General features: G+C 43.4%; 1 protein-coding gene across 2 annotated transcripts in view; it reads left to right on the top strand.

Moving 5' to 3' along the window:
- Positions 1–23,767, top strand: part of PPP1R16B (protein phosphatase 1 regulatory subunit 16B) — a 106,351-nt gene that overhangs the window by 32,592 nt on the left and 49,992 nt on the right. The window contains exons 1-2 of one of the 2 annotated variants that reach the window (XM_081916930.1): positions 878–896; positions 7,037–7,424. In XM_081916930.1, coding sequence (XP_081773056.1) covers positions 7,178–7,424 — 247 coding nt within the window. In that variant the 5' untranslated portion in view covers positions 878–896; positions 7,037–7,177. Of the gene's footprint in view, positions 1–877; positions 897–7,036; positions 7,425–23,767 lie in introns of those variants that run through there. The other variant, XM_081916929.1, reaches the window with a different exon arrangement.

The following is a 23,767-nucleotide window of genomic DNA, read 5'->3' as shown; positions in this document are numbered from 1 at the left end:
TGCTTTGAGTTTTATTGTACTACTATCTTCCTTAGTGGGTCATGCAAACTGCTGTTCTGAATAATGCTTTTTTTAAAAAAACAAACATTTTTATTAAAGATTTCTTGGTTTACAATAGTATGTGCAATGTCTTTTTTTTTCCAAGTTACATTTTCTACAAATCAGTTTCATTTGTTGAGACATTATTGTTACATGAGGAAGAAAAGGGGGAAAGAGGTGGAGAGCTGAATAATGCTTTTTATAGGGAAGGGGGCACTGGAGATGAGTTTATGGAAAGAAGGGGGCTGTGGCTTTAAAAGTTTGAGAACCTCTGCATTAGCACAATCTGTATCTCCACACATTGCAGGGAAGGATATATAATGAAAGAAGAAAAATAAAAACGAGTGTCACATTTGAGGGTGCAGGTTCTAGTGCTGAGGATACCAGAGCTATCCCCCCCCCCCCCGCACTTGCATGTTACCCAGAGCTGTGCATTGAAATCTTGTGAGCTGAGGTGTTAGCAGACAACCGCCCTGTCCTTTCACTGCTGTTTCCCTGCCACCTTCCTTTTCAGCTTCTGGTTTTTGGATGAGGTTTTTGTTGTTGCCGCTGCAAGCCCTGTAAGCCTGCCTTACCGTAAAATGGCCTCACGTCCACCCACCCACCGCCCCCTCCTCTCTCTCATTCACTTTGCCCTTTGAGGTCGATATTATTCTTCCTTCCACACTTCTTCTGGTTGCGCTTCATAGCTTGCAGGATGTTCTCGGCACATCTCAAGAAGCGGAAGTGCTGAGCTCATGGAAACAGATCTGAGCTTGTAGAGAAGAGAAGCACACTCTCCTTTGGGGGGGGGAGAGGGAGCGAACGAGCGCAGATGCAATGCTTTGTGAACTACAGTGGCCTCTGCTGCTTCACAGGTAAGTGAACATTCTGCCTGTGCTATAATTAGACTGACCAGTTTGTGCAAAAACCGAAACCGGCAACTGTATTTCTCTCTCTCAATTTTGGAAAGGAAACTAGGTCATTTCTGAAAACGGGCAGCCTGAGTGGCAGAACAGAGGTATGCACTGGGTTTCTGAACCGTGTCATGTGCTAATTAATGACTTGGGCAAAGTCAGAAAGCAACTAGCCGGTTGCCCTTCACTGGAGTTTTGCATGCAGGTGATTCTTTCAGATCCCTATTGCTGCTCTTAGTGGCAACTGTTGTATTTAGTCCTTAGAAGGAATCGAACATGATGTGGGAGAACTGTGCTGGGATCCACACAGTGCTGTGTTTGAAAGCAGAAGGAAAACTTTAAGATGGGATTGGGGGCGCCTACCTTTAGGCAGCGTGAGGTGAGCTCATCTGGCAGTTGATTTGGTGTGTCATGAAAGGAATGCACATTGTTTGTATCCTGTTTTTAGCAGGGGAGGCTGATCTCTTTGGGCAATGGGGACCAGCTTCGTCAACCTCCATCAGCCCCTAGCCAGCCTCCACTTACCTGCCTTCTTACTAACAAGTACTTGTCAACTTCCTCCTCCTTAGTATCATCTGCCCAAAGGAAGATGGGGACAAAACTATAATGAGTTGCCTCTGCCAGAGTTTGCACCGCCTACTGTTGTCCATCCTGCCTAATGGGCTCCAGCCACCACTGCTGCCAACTCACAAAAGCTGGGGGTCATAAAGCGCCATGCCACCATTTTGTGACTTGCTCCCTTACCAGCTGCCACCTTTTTTGTGACTGGTGGACCCCCTTAATTTTCAGGGTAGTCCCCGGGTGTAGAAACTTTTAACAACCTGGGAACTAGCTGCAGGGTATCAGAACTTCCTCTCCTTTGGTGCACAGCTTCCCTCTCTCTGTTTCCTGTGGATTGCTAACCGCAGTTTGTCACTTTGGACAGCAAACTACAGTTAACATTGAACAGGTAATGGAGAGGAAAGCTCTGTGCAAAGGGGAGTCCATGGTGCATTTGCAAGAAGTTCTTCAGAACTGAGCTGAAAACGCAGAAATTTGAGGATGAGAAAAAAACAGTGGAAATACGGAACAATGGTTGCAGGCTACTTATTTAAATTAGCAGGCGCAATTATGTACTGTGAAATGCAATTAGTGTGAAAAGTGGGGAATATACACAAGCCATAAGTAGTCATGTTGGTCTATCGGAGAGCGAAAAAGCCATTCCCCAAACAGTAGCAGTAATACCTTTTACTAGGATTGACTAGAATGTAACAAGTCGTGAACAAGCTTGAGGTCCTCAGGAATCTCTCTCTCTCTCTCTCTCTCTCTCTCTCTCTCTCTCTCTCTCTCTCTCTCCTCTCTTGTGTAATATCCAGCATTGAAGCCTCCAAAGACTGCACAATGTTAATTAATTTGTATTCACTTTCCTTAGCGCAAGGAAAGGGGGGGGTTGGTGGAGGGCAAAATAATTATGAATATATTGCCTTCAACAGGAAAAGACACATTTTCCAAGTGACCAGTTTGCCAAGCATTCACCCAGATTTGTCTGCGGGGAGCTTTAATGTTTGTTGAGCATTAATTCTGATTTATTTGCGGAAGGTTAGACAATATTGCACCAAACACATGTTAACCCAATACGTTTCTGTGCATTTTCCTGTCGTTTTTCTTAAAACATGGTGTGCGTGTGCAAGCGGGTTTATCGCACAAGAGCTCCAAGTCACCTTTTAGTTGTACAACCTCAATTTGGTGGTATGTGATTAAACCCACCTGAAAAACATAGCAACCTGGATACACTTCTAGTAGTATTTCAATTGTATGTGTGTGACAGTGGTAAGGATCAGTCTAGGACCTAGGATACCAGGATTAAAATTCCCACTCAAATCATGAAGTCCACTGGGTGACCTTGAGCCAGTTACTCTCTCTCTCAGCCTGACCCACCTCACAAGGTTGTTGTTTGGGGGGGGGTGGAATGGAGAAGAGGAGAAGCATATACCAAACCTTTAGGTCCTTGGAGGCAAGGTAGGATATAAATGTAATACAGTAGGCCTGTCACTTCTGGGGGTGTGTGCACAAAGGCAAAAGCGTGCAAAGTCAGGAACCCCTGGAACACACCCCCTCCCCCAACTGCAAGGCAGACAGCTGCTTTACCAGGCTCTGGGAACATCATAGGAGGGCTCTAGGAGCATCCCAGGGGCCTTGTGCAACCTTCCCAAAGCCCACTAAGTGAGGTGGAAGGACGTAAGAAGGTATTTCTGGTTGTGCGGGTGGGAGGGGGAAAATGGAGGTGCTGGTGGTGAAACAGCAGTTTCCCTCCATCATTCATCATTCATGCATACACACACAGTCTAGGAGCCTCAATGGCTCCCCTCTGGATGCTTCTCCCATGGGGAAAAATCCAGCTAGCCCCCCCCCCCAGCTGCAGCTCTGTATACCTGCTGCCCACTCTAGGAATATGTTTCAGGGGCTACCAAAGCTTGCTTTTTCAGAAGGGCTGATGTGAGAAATGTACCCCAGTGCTTTTGGGGAAAGCAGAAAATGTGCTCTGCCATACGGAATGGCTTGGGATATGGGGCATTTGCAGCTGGGAGTTCTGATCAGCCTTCCTTGTAGTTTTTCCACCCCTCCCCCTGTGTTGCTATGAGTAGGAGTTAGGTTGCCTTGAGAGCTCTTCAAGTTTCCACCTCTGCTTTTGCTTCCAAACATATCTATCCCTCCAGAGGCTCTCTCACCCGTGTCTCTGTTTCTCACTGTCTCCTATTAGCGGGGATGTTTGTTTCACTCTGTGTGGTATAGTGCTGGGTGAGTCAGAAATGCTCTGCTTTTAAAAGGGAAAAAAACACACCGTTCAACTTGCCCTCCAAGAGCTTTGTGGTTACTTACCTCTTCCCCCCTTTCTGCTAAGGAGGGTGGTTGAGTGATAGAGGCCGGGCCATTTTTTGTTGTTGCTGTTTAATCTAAAGCTAGTGCATAGTTTGTATCTGCCTCTTCCGAAAGACAGGGGTTAGATAAACCATGCTGTGTTGTATTCTTAGCACTGATATTAGCCTTTTTCAAGAGCGAGGAAATACTCAGTGCATACGATATATGATATATTTATTGTCATTGTCCTATGCAGAACAATGAAATTGAAAAACTACATAAAACTACATAAAAACTACATAAAACATTCAAAAAACCCTAAAAACTCTGAAACCACGTTTTAAAATACACTATACTATAGAGACCCCTTATGCTGCGTTTAGAACCAGAATTGCATTTGCGTAGAAACTTTCTCAGGCGTCTAGTCCTGGCCTTTATAACCCTGTACCTTCTTCCAGAAGGCAGAAGCTGAAAGAGATCATTTCCGGGGTGCACACTATCCTGCGCTATCTCTGCCGCTTTCTTATGGCACCTGGCAGCATAGATTTGATCTAAGGTGGGAAGAGTACACCCAATTATTCTCTCTGCAGTCTTTGCAATAACACGTCTTCCCCTTTCCCCCTTCTTTTTGCAAAATGGAGGACAGGGCCCATTAGACACCCTCCTGCCACATGATGTCACGTGTGCCGCTGCCCCTGCCAAGTTGGGCAGAACCTGGTGTCTGTGCTCGGCACACAGTGGAGGAGTGTGCATTTGGGGACAAAGTTTAGCTATTGGAAGGTTGCATCGCCTGCTGTGGCTGTAGAGACCGATGCGGAGGGAGATGTTTTGTTGCAGCTGGGGCAGATGAAGGCATCCACTTGGGCTGATGCAGATGCACCATGACATTTCTTCTCTCTGCGCTCCTCTCGGCAGGCAGCTGTATGATTAAACCTAATGGATATGACTTTTGAAGAAAAAATAATAATGGTAATAAGTGTTAGTGTTTAACCAACGTTGCTGAAGGCAGAAGGAGCCTTGGGAGCCTTCCTGTCCCGTTTTGTGATTCCTTGGCCTGTCCTCCTTTGCTGACCTCCTTTTGTCACTGGTCCCCCAGGCTAAGCACCTTGAATGGTGCTAAGCCTGAGAAGGAGTTGACTTAATTAAGGTCTTCAGCCCACTCCCAGCTCTCAACAGAAAAAAAGTCAACTTTCTTAAAACACACACCCAGAATTCAAAATAAGCGAACGAATGAGCAAATTTTCCATGGGAGAGTGTCTAAAACAGAGTTAGACCGTTGGCTCACCGACTGGCAGGGCCTCTCCAGAAGACATGTGCCTCTCTCAGCCGTACCTGGGGATGCTGAGAATTGATCCTGGGTCCTTCTGCATGCAAAGCATGTGCTATGAGTCATTTCACAATAGAACAGGGAGTACATTGAACAGAGGCCACAGAAGCCAAATTAAAAATATGATTTTCAGATATATATGCAGTGTGCGTTTGATTTATTTGGGTGGAAAGTGGGCATGTGTTAGTGCTTGTCCATACAATCAACTCAGTGGGGATGGTTTAGTGAGATATGAGATCAGATCTCCTGACTCCAGTTCTGTGTGCACATACCCAGTGCTATTTTCTAGAGAGGTTCCATGAATGCCTCCCTTGTTCCCTTATAATGGCAAAGGCACCCACCTGAGAGGTGCCACAACTGAGTGTGTGTGTCTGAAAAAAAGCCCTGCATACACCTAAGATACACCCAGTGGATCTTGCCGCTATGTAAAGACGCAGCAGAATGTGCCGTCTGTTCACAGGAACAAAGAATCCCAAAGTGTTTCTGTACCTTAGGACCTTTTACTGAGTATTTTTTGGGTTAGGCAATGATTATATTTTAAACCTAAAAATCAGTGGCTAGTAGCCACAATGACTATATTTTACCTCCGGTGTCAGAGGCATACTGAATGCCAGTTACTAGGACTCACAAGTGTGGAGGGTGCTGTTGCATTCTGGTCGTGTTTATTCTGATGAACTCCACCCACTGTAACATTTCCTCCCCCTACCCCCACAACGTTTAATCTTGCTATACATTCATACCTTGGAAGTTGAACAGCTTAGTTCCCAAACGTTTTGGCTCCTGAACGTTGCAAACCCGGAAGTGACTGTTCCGGTTTGCGAACTATTTTTGGGAGCGAACGTCCGACGGGGCTTCCATGGCTTCTGAATGGCCGCAGGAGCTTCCTGCAGCCAATCAGAAGCCGTACTTTGGTTTTCGAATGTTTTGGAAGTCGAACGGATTTCCGGAATGGATTCTGTTCGACTTCCAAGGTACGACTGTAATAACAAAGCGATTCTGCTGCCCTGGACACTGCCAGGTGGAATCACTTTTAAGACCTCTGATTGAGGTTTTAACATTTAAAACAAGGAAAACGTGGAAAGTGATCATTAATCTTACCCATTTCCTTTGTTGAAATTTTAACAAATGAACATCTGGATGGGTGCATTAGCTGGACGGAGAGACTGAAATGAGTTCAAGGGTTATTGTTGTAGGATAACCGTGGCTTTAAAAAGACTACTTTGAGAGTTCAGTGTTCTTTAATGGGCATATGCTTTTTATAAATATAAATATTTTTATGAATTCTCCAAAGTTATTTCAAAGCATTTATCATATACAGGTTTTTAAAAAAATAATAATAATACATAGTTTCTTCTTGACTTCCCACCCTCCTTTCCTGGTGTTTTTTGTTTCTTTTACACCTTTTTATTGTTTTCTAACACACCTTTTTATTGTCCAAACCCCAATATCATTAGTTCTTTCAACAATCCACTGTTTATACTTCTAATTCTGCCTTTGACTTTCATGTATGGGTGATGGTTGGATAGGTAATCGATGAATGGTCTCCATTCCTCCTTAAACATTTCATCATTATGTTCTCTTAATTTAGTAAGGCCATTTCTGTATAGGCCATCCAGTTTTATAAGCCATTCCTCCTTGGGCTGGTAATCCTCCTCCTTTCCTGGTGCGCCTATACTTTTAAAATATTCAGATAAGTTGTAGGCCTGTTGGCTGACCAAATACCTAATTGCAACTTAATATACACCTGTTGGGTGGAAATGCTCATTTTTGCGGTGAGAAGTTTCGTGAAGAAAGAGCAGCATTCATCATTAAGAACATTCAATGGCTATTTAGAATGTAGCAATCGGCACAAGTGTTCTTTTATGTCGCTTTTGTTTTCGCCGGACGCAACCCACGCTTACTTGTTTTCTGCCTCTCTCTCTCTCTCACTGTGCAGGATACCACAATGTGCTCTCCGGTATCTACGCAGTGCTGCTCTCAGTCCAGCCGCAGCATGTTCCCGTAGTGCCAGGCATCTCGTCGCAAGGTTGGGCTTCTGGTCCAGCAGGAGTGTGGCTGACCCATTGGCAAGTGGGCCATGGACACCCACATGGACTTGTTGACAGAGCTGCAGCTACTGGATAAGGTGCCTACCCTTGAGCGGCTCCGGACAGCCCAGAAACGCCGCGCTCAGCAGCTGAAGAAGTGGGCGCAATACGAGAAGGAGATGCAGCACAAGAGGAGGAAGCATGAGAAGAAGAGGAACGTTGCCAGCCGCAAGAAGGTCTCCTTTGAGGCCAGCGTTGCACTGCTGGAGGCTTCACTAAGGAACGATGTTGAGGAAGGTAGGAGATGCTGCAAGTTCTTGTGCCCTTTGATCCCTTGCTAGGTTTGACTTCAAGCCATGTGCTAAGCGCCCAGTGGTGCATCTGAGTGCTCATTTAGGACCCTGGATGGTTGTCCTTTAGACTGACGTATGTAATATGTCCAGTGTGAGGCTTACAATGAACATTTCTCTTCTTTCCCCCTCATCGCTTGACTGTCGTTCCATGTTTTGCATCCTCTAGCACAGCGGTTCTCAACCTGTGGGTCCCCAGATGTTGTTGGACTACTACTCCCATCATCCCTGAGCTCTGGCCTCGCTAGCTAGGGGTGATGGGAGTTGTAGTTCAACAACATCTGGGGACCCACAGGTTGAGAGAGGCTGCTCTAGCAGATTCCTGATGTGTTAGGGCGGAAGCAAAAAAAAAATAGTCTGGTTTTTAAGGAAGGAAAAAATATCCCAGAGTGTGTGCATCATGGCTACAGGTATAAAATGGGGTTTGTTTCTGGGTTACCCTGATGCATTTACTTGGGCGGGGATGGGAGAGTACCACTTTGTTGTAGAAAAGAGTAATATAGTCTTAAAGTAAAAATGAGCATTTGTAACCATGCCTGTGTTAAAGAATTGGACTTAGGTGAAATGTTTGGAATGTTGATCTTTGTTTGGTATATGTTGTGTAAGTGGCAAAAGATACACTTAGAGCATCATAGCTGCTCTGGGTTTTGGTATAAGGATTTATGGTGATTCTTTTCAGGAGACCTCTCACAAGAAGGAAGTAGGGAGAAAGAAGGAAAGTTAATGATTTGCCTCTTGATAACTTTACTGAGATTTATTTTGTTTTTGCATGGAAAAAGTTATTGATTGTGAAGATGGATATTCTATCTGAAGTTTAAAAAAATAGTTGTTGTTTTAGGACTCTCTTCTCTTACATTTTCCTAATAATTTGTTTCATATTTGGTGGAGTCTAATAATAAACATTCCTTTGGGTGGCAAATTAGAAGAAATAGCTACAAATGGCCTGCAAAATCAATGGAGTTTGCATCAAATGTTCACAGCCTGTTAGGCTGTTCAGTTTATTTATCTTTTGCCAGTATGTGATTTGGATATAGTTTGGGCTGGAACAGACATTACGGCTAGATCCATTAGATGCAATAGTATGGCTTGAAAGGAAACACCATCTGAGATCTGAATTACACAACAAATTGTTTAGAAGCCGAGATGATGATAAAAGCAGGATTAGCCCAGATATTTCCCTACTGCCCTTGGTCATTAGGCATAAATTGTTCAGCTGGGACAAGACAATAGGACACGATTGTGTAATCTGATCTCAAGATTTAAAGATTGGATTGTTGGAGGGAAGATATCAAATGATGTAGTGAATGAGGAAATGGAGGGGGGCCCTTTTATTTTTTTCAGCATTGACATTTTGTATATATCAAATGTCTGGCAGCAGTTCTAAAGGAAGTAAATTCATTCCAAGTAGCAATCAGGACGTGTTGTCTAAAGCCTTTTAAATGTGTATATGATATTTTGGTTTTGAATAACAAGGAAAATAATTAGAGAAGAATGAGGAAATGTTTGCAGAATTGGTATAAACAGCAGCATATACACATACACCAGGTATATATTAAACATTTACCGAAGGTTTGTTTTATGCAATTATCTGTTGATGGTTCTTTAATCAGTATGGACTAAAAATGAAGTACAAGTTATGTTTCTAGGAGAGAACATATCCAGGGCTGGCACATGTCATGTAACAGTATGAAACAAAATACAAGATGGTTCTCATAGCTGTCAAGCGTCCCTTATTTGAAGGGACAGTCACTTATTCCAGCGCCGTGTCCCGCTGCTGTCCCTTATTGATGGATGTCCCTTAAATGTCCCTTAAATGATGTCCCTTAAATTTCAAAGGAAGCAGCTCCCCTCCTTCCCTCCCTGCCGGCCAGGGAGGAGGGAGGCTCCAACTGTGTTGCTTGGCTGTGTAGCTCACCCAATAAGAAGTCTAAGAACGACTGGGGGGTGGAGCTTGCATGCCTTATGTATGGCTAGTTAATTCAAGCAGAGAGGTTTTTTGAATGCTGGACGCCATTTTGTTGCACATGCTGCTGCAAACTTTGCAGTGCAAAGCCAGGCCGGGGAGCCATCTTAAGTTGAGGCTGCATAGGCTTTGTGGTGCATGTGATTCAGATTCTATTCAGTTGAACCTCTGGTTACAAAGTTGGTTGGACAGTGTTCTCGAAGCTACCAGCATGAGCTTGACCAGACTGCAGGAGGACAGGAAGACTGGAGTGCCTGGAACAGGTGAGGCTGCAGGTCCCTTATTTTGGCTGCTGGTCCCTTATTTTCAAGGCTGCTGGTCCCTTATTTTCAAATCTGTAAGTTGACAGCTATGAGGTTCTCCCACCCCTCTGTTCCATCTACAGAAACCAAATGTACTGGTCATTGATTCTTACTTCAACCCTGTTGGCAAGAACACATTCACCACCACACCTGAGAGCTAGCTTAGGGGATGCTATGCTCTGTCTCCTAACACCTTGCTGCCTCTTGCTCATGATGCTACCTATTGGCTTTCCGCTGCCCACTTAAACAAACACTGCAGTTACTGAATTCAGCAGGACTTGCCCCTTCCAAGGAAATGTGCAAAGAATTGCAACCTGATTTGCTGTTTGATTTGATGCTCAAGTTGAAGTTGCTGCAAGAAAGTGGAAGAACTCTTCACTTTCTGAAGGGGTGGAAACAAATGCGAAATGATGTTTAGATGGTAGTGGAAATACTGGAACTAAAACTAATACTGCATCCCTGACTATCCTGGTTAGGACAAATGGGAGTTCTATTTCAGCATGGGAATGGGAGCCAAGAAATGAATAAGTAACACCTGGAGGGCTCCATTGACTACCCTAGCCTTTCATGACAGTCATTTACATTAGAAGCTGTTTCCCCAGCAATGCCCCACCCCAGGCCACATGCTATCTGACATCCTTCCAAAAGCAGTGTTTATCCGTAAGAAGGGAATTACCCACTGAACTCCAAGCCATTGCTCATTGAATGCGTAAGTGGTGTTGCTGTATCAGTGGATTGGCTAAAGTGATCATTCGTGTTGTTATATGCAACAAGTGTATATTGCCATTTAGAGCATCTTTATTTAACTGTCAAGGCACCCCAAAACCTGGATTTTAAAACCGCTGGACTTAAAAATGAGAATTGTTACAAGAGTGTGTGGGAATTGTTTACTGCCTTGAGCAAGAATTGGTTTTCCTCTTCAAAAGAGAAATAAAAGATTTATGCTGTTTGGTATTTATGATGTCATTTAGATTTTAGGCTCATTTGTCAAGGAAAGGCTCAAAAAGAAAAAAGGAAAAGGAAAATCTATGGGAGCCTTAGCATATCCTGTTGCAAATGCCCCTGCTTATTTGCGTGGTATCAGCTACAGGCTTAGCTCCCATTGTAGCTGGCTCCACAGAGAAAACAAACAAGTATAATCCCTGCTTAAAAATGTGCCAATCTAACCCTAAGATTGATAGGTAGGCAGGACAAAGGAGGCAAGCTAAAGGCAACAGTGACAAGTTTGGGATTATTCTGATAGGCAGCCTGCCCACAGTATAATCTTTATGGAGGGCACTGTAGGAGGCAAGGCACAAATAGATCCTGAGAAGAGATTTGCACAAACATGTCTTTGCAGCAGTAATGGGGCTTGAGGTAAATTGCTAGTTCCATCCAGTTAATTACCTCTCTAGCCACTGCTTAGAGGTCCAGGACTCTAGGTCAATTAACTGGACAAGGGCAAGCATCTCTACAGGAATGGCCCCTCCGTATTAGTGGGTTCTCCCCCCCCTTTTTTTTTTTACATGTGTATTCTGCAACAGTGAGAGATTTTACTTTCTTGGGCTCCATGAACACTGCAGATGGTGACAGCAGTCACAAAATTAAAAGACGCCTCCTTCTTGGGAGAAAAGCAATGACAAACCTAGACAGCATCTTAAAAAGCAGAGACATCACCTTGCCAACAAAGGTCTGTATAGTTAAAGCTATGGTATCCCCAGTAATGATGTATGAAAGTGAGAGCTGGACCATAAAGAAGGCTGATCGCCAAAGAATTGATGCTTTTGAATTATGGTGCTGGAGGAGACTCTTGAGAGCCCCATGGACTGCAAGAAGATCAAACCTATCCATTCTGAAGGAAATCAGCCCTGAGTGCTCACTGGAAGGACAGCTAAGGCTCCAATACTTTGGCCACCTCATGAGAAGAGAAGACTCCCTGGAAAAGACCCTGATGTTGGGAAAGATTGAGGGCACAAGGAGAAGGGGACGACACAGGACGAGATGGTGGGACAGTGTTCACGTAGCTACCAGCATGAGTTTGAACAAACTGCAGGAGGCAGTGGAAGACAGGAGTGCCTGGCGTGCTCTGGTCCATGGGGTCATGAAGAGTCGGACACGACTAAACAACTAAACAACAACAATTCTGCAACATGTCATTGATACAATAATCCTTCGTTGGTGGTGGATACATATTGGACCGTCCACCCGTCATTCCACTTTATTAGTTTTTCTGCAATGGTACATTCAGAATAGCACCAGTACCATCATGAACACGAATCAATTTCAGAGTTATTGTATTAATTTTAAAGGCCCTTAGCAACTCAGGCCCAGGATCCCTCTACAGAGTGCCTGATCTCGTATATCCCTACCCAATCATTGAGATCTTCAGGGTCACTGTTAGTCTCCACCCCCATGGCTCGTATCCACCAGAAGCCATTCATTCACCATTGTGGGACCAGTTTCATGAAACTCATTTGGGTTCAGACAAGCCACTTCCCTGTTGAACTTCTGGTGCCCCTGAATACTTTTTTTATTTCAACAGGCTTTTAATTGAAGTCTGATTATATAGTTTCAACTCATGTTTAGTCTCGCTGTATTGAATCTCCTGTACACCTGTTAGAAATGACTGTAAGTAAGCGGTATATAAGTTGTCTAAGTAAATAAATGCCCGTTAAATAAAATATATGCACAATGAATAGATCTGTTGGTTAGAGCGTGGTGCTGATAATGCCAAGGTTGAAAGTTCGATCCTTTTAAGGGACAGCTGCATATTCCTGCATCACAGAGGGTTGGATTAGATCAGGGTTTCCCAAATTTGGGTCTCCAGCTGTTTTTGTACTACAGTTTCCCCATCATCTTTGACCACTGGTCCTGCTAGCTTGGGATAATGGGAGTTGTAGTCTAAAAACAGCTGGAGGACCCAAGTTTAAGAAACCCTGGACTAGATGATCCTCATGGTCTCTTCCAACTCTATGAGAAAAAGGATGCCTGGAAGGGCCTTAAGTCTTCAGTTGCTTCAAGGGAAATGCTATAGGTAAGATGTGTTAATAAGTACTATGGGTAAATTGTAGGTGCTAGCCCTCGAGATACTTTTAGGCTGAGTTTAGGGGTATTTAGTTCTAGCTAAAAGCAGTGTGTGGGTGTTAAAGTACCTCATTTTCTGTTTCTTTGAAACCCTAGGATTCTGAGGACAAAGAGACATGTCACACTGAAGACTAATGGGTAGCCCACACACAAATGGGATAATATCACCCTTCTCTGGTGGCATTTCACTGTCTTTTTAGACCTGCAGGTTGCTTAATTTTGGCCAGCTGCCATCAGGCTGTCACTTTATCTTTCCTTTCAAGTTGTTTTCTTGATCTTTCAGTGCTTGTTTGCTGCCTCCCTTGAGTGATTTTGGGATAGAAAGTTGGGATACAAGTACTGTGAAATGAATGAATGGGCTAGAAATATTGTCCTGGGCTGTATGTTGTCAGACTATGAGGGTGGGGAATCATGTAATTAATCATTTCCTTAAACTTGAAAGGAGTGAGAAAAGGATTCATTTTATATGGGAAACTAGAGGTTGAAATGAAAAAGAGTAGCCCCTCTAAGCAAGCTGGCTTTTTGCTTATAGGTGTTTCAGAGCCGTAGCTACTAGGGGACTAGCCAGGTGAAGCCTCCAGAGGCTCCCAACCTGTGTTTGTGTGTGTGTGTGTGTGTGTGTGTGTGTGTGCAAAAACACATGGGGGGAGTGCCAAATCAAGTCTTTGACCCGGGTGAAATAAAGCCCAGTTTCGCCCCTGGGTGTTTTTAATTTTTGTGAGTGAACATTCATGTGCTGTGTGTGTACACGCACACTGACTGGCCTGAGTTGTGGGCAGTTTGACAGGCAGAAACCCAAAATTGGGTGGGAGGAGGGGAACAGTAGTTGGGACTAAAGAACTACACAAATGCATTTCACTCAAGTGGTGCAATCCAGAAACACTTGAACTTGTCCTGTATCTTGGGACCTAAGCAGATTTTAGCTTATGAAAGTTATCAGACACATGAGATAAATGAAGGAGGATACTCTGATGGGCAGATGCTTGAACAGAATTTACAAGGTGAGACAGAGGAACACCTCCTGATAATGGATAATATGGTTCTTTAAATACCTTTAAGAGCCTTTTGAAAGTTGCAGATGTATGATGGATCTCATAATCCTAGTTTGTTAAAGTATCTTAACCTAGGAAGAACTGAAATAGCTCATTAATTCAGTATTCATCATGTACTGTAGAATTTTCCTTTATGATGATCCTTTAATTCAGCCATAGTAGTGATAATGAGCGCAGTGGTGTTTCGTATTTGCTGTGTGTATGTATGTAAAAATCATCCATTCACCTTCTAGTGGCCGTTCACTTACTGTTTTTGCACCACTTTCAACATAAAACCAACTTCAACAATTAGAAAAGCATTTTTTTTAAAGAGAGCCTTTAATTAGCTTCTATAAATTGCTTTCTCTTAATGTACTCCTTTTTAAATTTCCAGTTATTCCCTAGATGTTCAGACTTTTTACAAAGTTGCCTTGAATTTTCCATATAGCCCTTTTCTTCTGAAACTGGTATTTACCTTCTAAGGAGGGATTTTGACCCAAGTACAGAATCTCCCTGGTGGAGGCAATCTGTCTGACATCTAGGTTCAGCTCCTTGTTTCAGTACATTGTCCCCAAAAATCACCCTCAATTTTTCTGCATAATATTTATAGCATTTAAAGGAATAGCAGAAGTACAGTCATACCTCGAGTTGAACATGCTTCATGTTGAGCACGTTCAAGTTGTGCTCCGCGGCAACCTGGAAGTAACGGCGCGCGTTACTTCCAGGTTTCGCCGCTCGCGCATGCGCAGACGCTCAAAATAATGTCACACACAGGCGCAGAAGCGGCGAAAAGTGACGCGTGCATGCACAGACGTGCCGTTGCTAGTTACATTTGCTTCTGGATACGAACGGGGCTCTGGAACGGATCCCATTCGTATCCAGAGGTACCTTGGATTAAGTACTTAATTTGTTACGGAGGTCCGTACTTAACCTGAAACTGTTCTTAACCTGAAGCACCACTTTAGCTAATGGGGCCTCCTGCTGCTGCCGCACCACTGGAGCCCGATTTCTGTTCTTATCCTGAAGCAAAGTTCTTAACCTGAAGCACTATTTCTGGCTTAGTGGAGTGTGTAACCTGAAGCGTATGTAACCTGAAGCACCACTGTATAGGATCAAACCATTGTATTGGGCTTCTTCTTGTAGATGTTGGAACTCGAGCTGCACGTTGACTATCTACCCCAAAATTGTGTGTGCTGGCTGGTGGTGGTGGTAGGGTATGAGATACAAATATTTTCCACCTCTGATACCTGAGATTAACAGGAGATGTTGGGGGTGAACCTGGGACCTTTTGTGTACAAAGCACTTGCTCTGCCACTTAGCCTGCTTCCGAGTCATAAGGGAAACACTGTGGCGAAGGACCCAGCTCTTTCCAAGCTGGGTTAGATATTGGTAGAGAATGATGTCAATAATTGCTAGCTGATAATGCCAAACTCTTGACTATGTGCATAGTTCCTTTCCCTTATCCCTGAAAATGGTGTTCATTTTGATGCTAGCAGATTAAATTTTTCATTTTTGTTTGTTTTGTTTTTTGTAGCAGCATTAACAAATGTGTTCCTTCCATAGCAGCACATACGGAGCTCATTTGAATTGCTCTCATTGGTGTGTCTGCATGAGGTACAACCAGTTCGGATGCTTAAGGTTGCCATCTGCTTTGCAAGCTCTGTGTTGCCAGATCTCAGCAGGCAAAGCAGAGGACACAGTATCCCTCTTAGCTGTGAATGTCATTGATTTTGGCAGCTGAAGACCTGGCTGTCAAGCGGCTAAGAATGTTTAGTTAATTAATCATCTGATCTTTAAGTGATTTGATTAATCTGTTGAATTCTTACATGCTATCGAAACTTAGTAATGTGGCCTTTTTGCAGTTGTATCAGGCACATTTTCTGAAGTATATGATGGCCTAACAGTGCAAATTATTTTATTTATATTTAGTCTATTCAAGAATTTCTATGTTACCTTTTAAAAGAAAGTTTTCCTAGCACGGGTTACACAAATATTTATTTTTTATTAATAAGCAAAAACACACTAGTATCTAAAATATTATTTAAAAAACAACAACAATGACCCTGTAGTAAATAAAAGAACAGCATAAAGCACTTCAGACCAGCAAACCAATATAAAGTTCACAATATCACAATCTAAAACAGAGAGCGGTAAAAACCCTGGTGGCCTGAAATGAAAAATCCATTAAGTCCCACCTAAAAGGAAATTGGAAAGGAGCTAATCATATCACTTATGGGACATAACTCTACAGATATGGAGCCACCACGGAAAAGGCCTTGTATCTTCTACCTGACCTTAGGGTCCAGTCAGGGTCATCTGGGTGTCATATAACCTGCCCCAAGCTGGTTAGGACTTAAAGGCCAATATGAGTACTTTCAATCAGCAAAAGCTGGCATGTATAAAAGAAAAGTCCATCTTCAGTAGTGTCTTGTTCCTCGGTTTTGGAAATTCAAATATATAATGCTTCATATTACATTGGAGATAAAATAGCTTTAAAAATGAACAAGGCTTAATCCTATCAGTACTGCCTAGAAGATCCATATTTAAGAACCTGTGTTGAAATTGATTTCAGCTGAGGGCTGTTGGCTACAGCTGCCTGCCATTAGTGCTGGTATTTCAACTTGAAAGGCAAAGCATCTGCTAGTTTGGGATGTAAATGGGAAGGAAAAGCCTTCTTTAAATTGCATTTTCCATAATATGGTAGGGAGAGGAAGCTATTGGTGCATATGTTCAGCCTGCTCAGCTGTGTGCCTTTCAGTCTCTGCTCTGCCAATTCATTGAGATGGGATGGGTTTTAATTTGTGAATTAAGATGTTCATTGATGAATTAAGGTTTGCTTAATCCCAGTGTGAAGTAGGGTTGCATGCAAAGAGATTGCATCAACTGAACAGTAAAAAACAAAACATTGCTGCTCGCCTTGTGCATATTGAAAATGCCATCTGTGTCCAACAGCAAGTGAGTAACCATAGTTCAGCGGTAGATGATTACCATTTCCTCCTTCCTTTTGGCAGGACCAGACAACGCCAGACAAAGGACAGGAAGCTGCTTTCATTCTGACTTAGCTTCAATATGCTGCCATGTTAACCGGTCATGTTTCACTGCATAGCGACATCTGAAAGTCAGTTCCACAGCACTGGCATTGTTTTATGTATAAGAACGTTATGGGGAGAGAATGGGCAATGATGAGGGGTGCCCTTGTCACCATTGCCAGGGCCACATAACTGGGTTGTATGTGGTGATTGAAATTTGCATTGTGAAAACACTGTTTCCTCTTTTGCAAAAAGAGATATCCGGAGGATGCGATGGGAGGATGCAGCAAGGTGGAAATCTCTGCAGGGCTGGCCCTACCATTAGGCAGAGAGATGTGGCTGCCTTGTGTTTAATTATTGAACTTACTATGGTGGTGGCGGTTTTTACTAAGAAAAAGGGGGGAATGTTGCTTATAGATTTTTCTGCCTCAGGTGCCCAAAACAACTTGGCTTATGTGGGGTTCTATGCACTTTGACTTAGAAATGGAAAGAGGGCAACCTGCAACAAAATGTGTTGGACCAGAATTGCATAAAGCGTGTTCTCCTTCATGGAGAGCATGTGTTGCCGTGGGGGCTAGCAAGACACCCACTGTTGCTGGGTGGGGAAAAGAGTTTGGCCACCATTATCATTGAGCTTACTGTTGCTGGGGAGATTTAAATGTTGCCATTTCGTATTGATAGCCATAGCTTTTAAATACCCTGCTCACAGCCTTGAGCTTCCTCTTTTTGCTGTGCGCATCGGATCACCCGCCCTCCCTCCCTATTTTCAGGGTTGTTCACATTGACCTTGCTATGCCTGTTATGGGGTCGTCTGCTTTGGGGCAGGGGCCCGGTAGGAATTTGTCCATTTGGCTGATTGGCTGGTGCCATTTGTTTTTTGCCTACTGCGTAGCAAATCATCACAACTTGTAAGGTTGCGGTTAGGCATTGGTTTTATGAATTGGTTGGTGAAGGGGTATGGATTGGCTGTGCCTGCCCCTCCAAATGCTGCTGCTGTAAGGGCATTCCATTAAAGGAATCCAGGGGCTCGCCATGCTTTTGTCCGATCCCCTGTCAAGGGGCTAGGGCCACACAAGAGCCCCTGGGAGCATTTGGGGAGAGGTGAGGCATGGTACCCAGCTCCGTCTCTCTGCCCAAAATGTTTTCCCTTTCTGACTTGGCGTGTGTGCGAATGTCAGTCTGTCCCCGTGCAGGGTCAGATAGTCGCAAGCAATGCCTAAGCAACCACTCACATCGCTTCTAATTTTAATAAAGTTGTGGCCAAAATTATGCCAAAAACCTTAAAACTAAAATCATGTGTCAACTGTGTTTTATTGGGGGGTGTCTTGGGGACCTCGACATGCAAAGGGACAGCTTTTACTCACCCTGGTCCTTCACAACAAGCAAAATGTGTAAAGTGCCATTTTCTTCCTAGATTAAAGCAATTTTCTCTCCATCTGTGCACCACTGATTGCTACGTAGGCCTTCATGTTAGGTGGCTGGCTGCTGTCAAGGCAAATGTTGTAGTAGTCACATTTATAATGTTGGCCAACATAATTGGATGGTTCCTGTGTCTGTGTTGCTAAACGCTACTTCTGTGGACTGTTTCTCTGTACACTTGTCTCCCACTCTCACAGTTTCTTTCCCTTCAGGCCTTTTCATTTTACAGCACATCCCAGGCTCATAACTCCCTTTTAGTTGCCAAATGCGTTAAATCCTTATTTAACTCTAGTTGCTATAGCAGTTGTCTAGGTAGCTCCTGATAACGGATGCTAAGATTTCCATGCATGCAAACTCTCCCTCCTGCTTGTTTTGTTTGGAGTGTGGTCAGTTCCTCTCTCCTTTGCAATAAGTAACAAAATGCTTTCCCAAATGTAATTGCATTTTGGTAATATCTGAATGAGCTCATGGATAGTCAGACTCTGGCAATATTGTTAAACCTCTCCCAAGTCTGTCTGTCTTTCTTTCTTTCTTTCTTTCTTTCTTTCTTTCTTTCTGCTGCATTTCTACATCATGATAAGCCAGACTATTTTTTAGTTTTTTTTTAGTTTTCAAATTATTACAGAACCACGAAAACAGATGAGCAATAACAAATTTTTTTTAATATAGCCAACTTAAAGGCAGGGTAAATGAGCTCTAAACATATTAAATAGTAACACCCAAACGGAGGTCATGATATAGAGAGACATGCCTGTAAATCTGAAACTGAACTATATGAAATAAAATCCCACCGTACCGAGAAGAAAATGACTAGAATCTTCCTGTCCCTCAGAGACCCATAATTTATGTGCTATTTTTTTGATGCAATAAAAGATTTTTATTCCATAAGGATATAGATATTGTTAACCATTTCCTTTGTAGTGCTGACATAGATGCTGGCAGGATCTCTATAGAAGTCCTTGTCCAATTTCATGTTAGTAACTGCAGCAATAATTAGTCCATGTTTCAGAACTTTTTCTTAAGGTGTATGGTCACACTTCTGGTGAGCTATTCCTGCATTGTTTTGTATTTATTCATTTCTCCTTTCTTCCCAGTTCCTCTCTCCTTGTTTTACTCCCCTCTCATTTCTTTCTGGCTTCCCCCTCTTCCTTTTAATTCATCTGGAATAATTTCCCAACATTTGTTTTTGGTTTTTTGGGCACCAGCCTTTCCCTTTGCCTGCTTCTTTAAAGGCCCTCCCTCTGTTCTTTCAAACACTTGTCCTGTTGTACCTCTTCCCTAGGCCCTTCCTCCAACCCTGCCCACCTCTTGGAATCTGCCAAAAATCCTTCATTGAGCTTCACTCTTTTATGATATCAGTCTACTTTAGCCAATACTTTCATAGTCTTCATTGCTTTCGCCACCATGTCTTGTGGTTCATTATAGTACAGATGATGTGACACAAATCCAGTTCCTTAACATTTGTTGTTTGCAGAAATAAAACTGCTAAAACGTGATAAGAGAGTGTTGTGTATGCCATTTTTTGCATTTTCTTTTCTTCACATGCTTTTGTTAATCTGTGTGTCCTGTTCAGTCTTGCCGGAGCAAATGCTCATTCATATTTCCACTCTGTATTTTGAATCCATTCAGTTTGAAACTTTAACTTTTTTCATCATGCTTTAACCCTCTTGCTCATACTCACGTTTCTAAAGGAAGAGTGCCAAAGCCCAAATCTGCATTTCCAAATGACCTTGAGGGCAAAGCCTATAATCCTAGTTTAGATGAAGGTTACATTGTGGTGAAGGGAGTACTTTCTGTGTATGCTCTAAGGTAATTTTTTCTGACATTAAGCTGTGGCCTTAAGGATCCTGTAGCTGAATCCTGCTGTATGCTGGCTCAAATTAAGACCAGTAAAAAAAAACGTTCTTAACATGAAAAGGCAGCTCATCAGTATCCTGTGAATATCCTTGCAGCACCTCTGATCTGATGCCCTCCCTGCAAAGGGGTGAAGCTGCTAATCTTCATACCAATGACTTTTAATCAGAGGTGATTTCTTAAAGCATCTTCACATCTGTGAATATTCCACCCCCCAATAGTTAACTACTTTTTAGTGCTGCAGAATGTACAAAAGTACAAAAAAGAACCCTGCATGGTTAATTCAGTTGGATGCTGCATGTAAGCAGCTGATTTTGAAAGCTCACCTAAATGAGTTTGCTGCAGAGACAAAATTTAAACCTAGGACTTCTTTTTCACAGGTCAGTTTCTTTGCCACTGTACATTAAGCTTTAAATCCTTATAAACAAAGAAGCACCATGGGCAGGCATGGCCCCACCTGTTTGGGGACTACAACACCCATCATCCCTAGCTAACAGGACCAGTGGTCAGGGATGGTGGGAATTGTAGTCCCAAAACAGCTGGAGGGCTGAGTTTGGGGGTACCTGACTATAGGGGGAGAGAGAGAATGACAAGACCAGTAAAAAAAATATGTTAATATGAAAAGGTATCATATTAACAAAGGTATCATCAGTATCTAGTGATCCTGTGAATACCCTTGCAGCTTTTCACAGGAGCATGCAATATATTCCTGCTCCGAAAATTCCTAGCTGTCGTTTAATAAAATTGACTAAAAATTCCTAGCCATTTGGCATTTATTTATATTCCTCTTGCAGTTACATCATAGCTGCTGCATTTATTATCTCCAAGTGTCTTGCCAACATTCTGTATGCATAAAACTGACACAGCTACTTAAGGTGGCTTCCTGTTTCCACTGTGTAGGAGTAACATGATGGCCACAGGCGGTGTTATGTCATGTGGTGCATCCAACCACCAGCTTGTGCAGCAGTTGTTTCGGTTTTCCGTATTGATGTACCTTGTATCTTAACTGTTTTGTTTCCTCCTGTAAGTTGCACTGGCAAAGCGGCCCTTCAAGACTGTATCACTGTTCCCTGGTGGGATTCAATCCCAAATGGATGAGATCAGGTTGCACAATTGAGGCTGATTTGGTGCTCTTGCACACCAAACCTGCTTTCCTTGCCCCATCTGGAAATGGTGGGATAATCGTGGCTTGATGTCACATTGTATAACCTCTCCACAAACAAATCGGCTCAGTGAATAGCTGGCATTGTCTGACCTCCCTGCAGGCTTTGCACAAATAAATCAGCGTGAATGCTCACTAAACGGGTTGTCTGAAAGTGACATAAATGTCTGGGTTTTAATCACGCCTTCAGTATCGAGGTCTTCCAACAGAGAAGTGGTGGACCTTCCCCAATATTGACCTTGCATCCTTTCTCTCCCTTTAGTAGCCATGAAAGATACGGAGTCCAGTCTGGAAGGTGCAAGTATGTTCAAGAAGTTAGTTACATGAGAGATGCCAGTAGAGTAACAGTTTGTGCATGTATCAATATCAGAAGCAGAGGCAAAGCATATGATTGTAGGTCCATCACTATGTCTGTAAGACCTTTGACTCTTCCAAGGGCACATGGAAAACTGTTCTGTAGAAAGAGATCTGTACCCACAATTAGCAAGTCAAGCAACTGCCTCACCGCAGGTTCCCCTCCGCATGCATGCACGTGGCAAGAGCCATACTGGAACTGGTGATGTGACTTAGACCCTAAGATCCTTCAAAGCAATCCCTAGGGGTGCAGTGGTGTTGGTGACCATTTTTTATTAATGCATGAGAAGCAATCTCAGGCACATGGGTGCAGTCACTACAGTCTGCTGGGTGTAATGCAACTGCATTTGCATGTGGTCTCACCCGTGACCTGATTTGCATGAGGTCTTAAAGATAGCAGAGCAGATTCAAAACGAGGAGCTTCATGCGTGACAAAAGGGTGCAGACAGAGGAAAAGCATTTCTCCTTGAGCCTCATTTCACCAAGTGCTGAGATGTTCCAGAGGCAACCCTGTTGGGTTTCATTTCGCATGGATGAGAGAGCATTGAAGGCTACTGGTGCATTTTGTTTTTGGTGTAATAAACAAAATCTGCCCTTATTTCCTTATGGGGGACACAAGATTCCTTACAGAGTCCTTTGTAGGTTCTCCATCGGTAGGAGAAAATAACAGAGGCCAACCAGAGAATATTGAGAAGCAAAGCAGGTAGTAAGTCTGATCTTTATTGAATTGTTGCAACAGGGTGCTCCCCTCACACGCAGGAGAAAGGAGGAGGTCTCAGAACAAAGGTGTTCCTGCCCTTATATAGACATTTTAAATTGCCTTCCCTGGAGCTCAAGACCACCCCTCCATACATCATACATACATCACAGAAGGGGTGTAACCCAAGACAACTCCCACAAACATCATACCTACATCACAGAAAAGGTGGTCTACAACAGAAATTTGAATGTTTTCCCCCCTGTCTGTCAGGTTATCTGATAATGCCTTATCTGATTGCCTTTCCTGGTAGTCTTTCCATTCCTTTGAGATGGTGATTTCCCAATTCCTGAGACAATGGGAAGGTTCCCTCACCCCCTCCCTCCTTGCAGAGAAAACATTTGGTCAGTTTGGGAGTCAAAATGGTTTCAGGACGGTCTTCTGTGCTGCTCCAGACATGTGGTCCATATATCTATGTACATGCTTGGTTGGTACATTTATGAACATTTATTATATATATAAGACCTTAAATTTTTTATTTCATTGGGTTGTTGTTGTTTAATTAAAATACAGAAGCATAAGTGAAAATACAGAGAATAAGTGAAAGCAGAGAGGCACTTCTATACAGTAGCAGAGTTGTAACCCTGCATCAGTTTTCCATTCAGAGTCGCTTCATGTTCAGACAATACACATCACTCTCTTTTAAGGCTCCTCCAGACAACTTGTTCACTGAGCATCTTGATTTGATTGTGTAGAGCAGGAGTTTTCCACCTACTGTATTTGAGTCCACGGATCCCTTAACCAACTGCATTCTTTTTGCGGCACCCCTGTGGGGCTCAGGGGCCCACACCTTCCTTTGTGGAGTGTTCTCTAAGCCTCCTCTCCCTTCCCTTCTACTTGGGAGTCATCTGGGCAGTTTCTGCTGCTCCTCCTGGTCTCTGAGCTGCCCCTCCTGCCCCAAAGAGAGGTACCTCAGAGGCATCACTTGCCTGCGGAGGTTATAGCCAGGGCTGCTGCAATAAACAGCTGTGCAAGCCTTTGGGAGGCAGAGATGTGAGAGGACATCAGAGGAGGGAGGAAGGGAAAAAGGGACAGAGGTCAGTGTTGCCCACAGCACCCCAGGGTGCCACGGCACACTGGTTGAAAACCACTGGTGTAGACATTATATCTCCCCCAGTTGAGCATTATCCCATACTTGTTAGTGCATTTCTCCATCACTATCCTAAAGTCTGTGTGGGGCTTTTTTTTTAAGCGAAATTGTTGTAACAGAGCACTCTAATTCATTTTGATTTTGCAAACCTTAATTTACAGTGTGCTGGCAGTCTGGAGGTGACTTTGATTTCTTCATTCAAAACTGTTTCTCATATCTCTCTGTCCTTTCTCTTTCACTGTAAAGACGGCGTATTCCCTGCACCC

This window comes from Podarcis melisellensis (assembly GCF_964234715.1).
Source record: "Podarcis melisellensis genome assembly, chromosome: 6".
NCBI classification, from domain to species: Eukaryota; Metazoa; Chordata; class Lepidosauria; order Squamata; family Lacertidae; genus Podarcis; species Podarcis melisellensis.
Note: the sequence above shows the minus strand (reverse complement) of the source record. Positions and strands in the feature narration are given on the sequence as shown.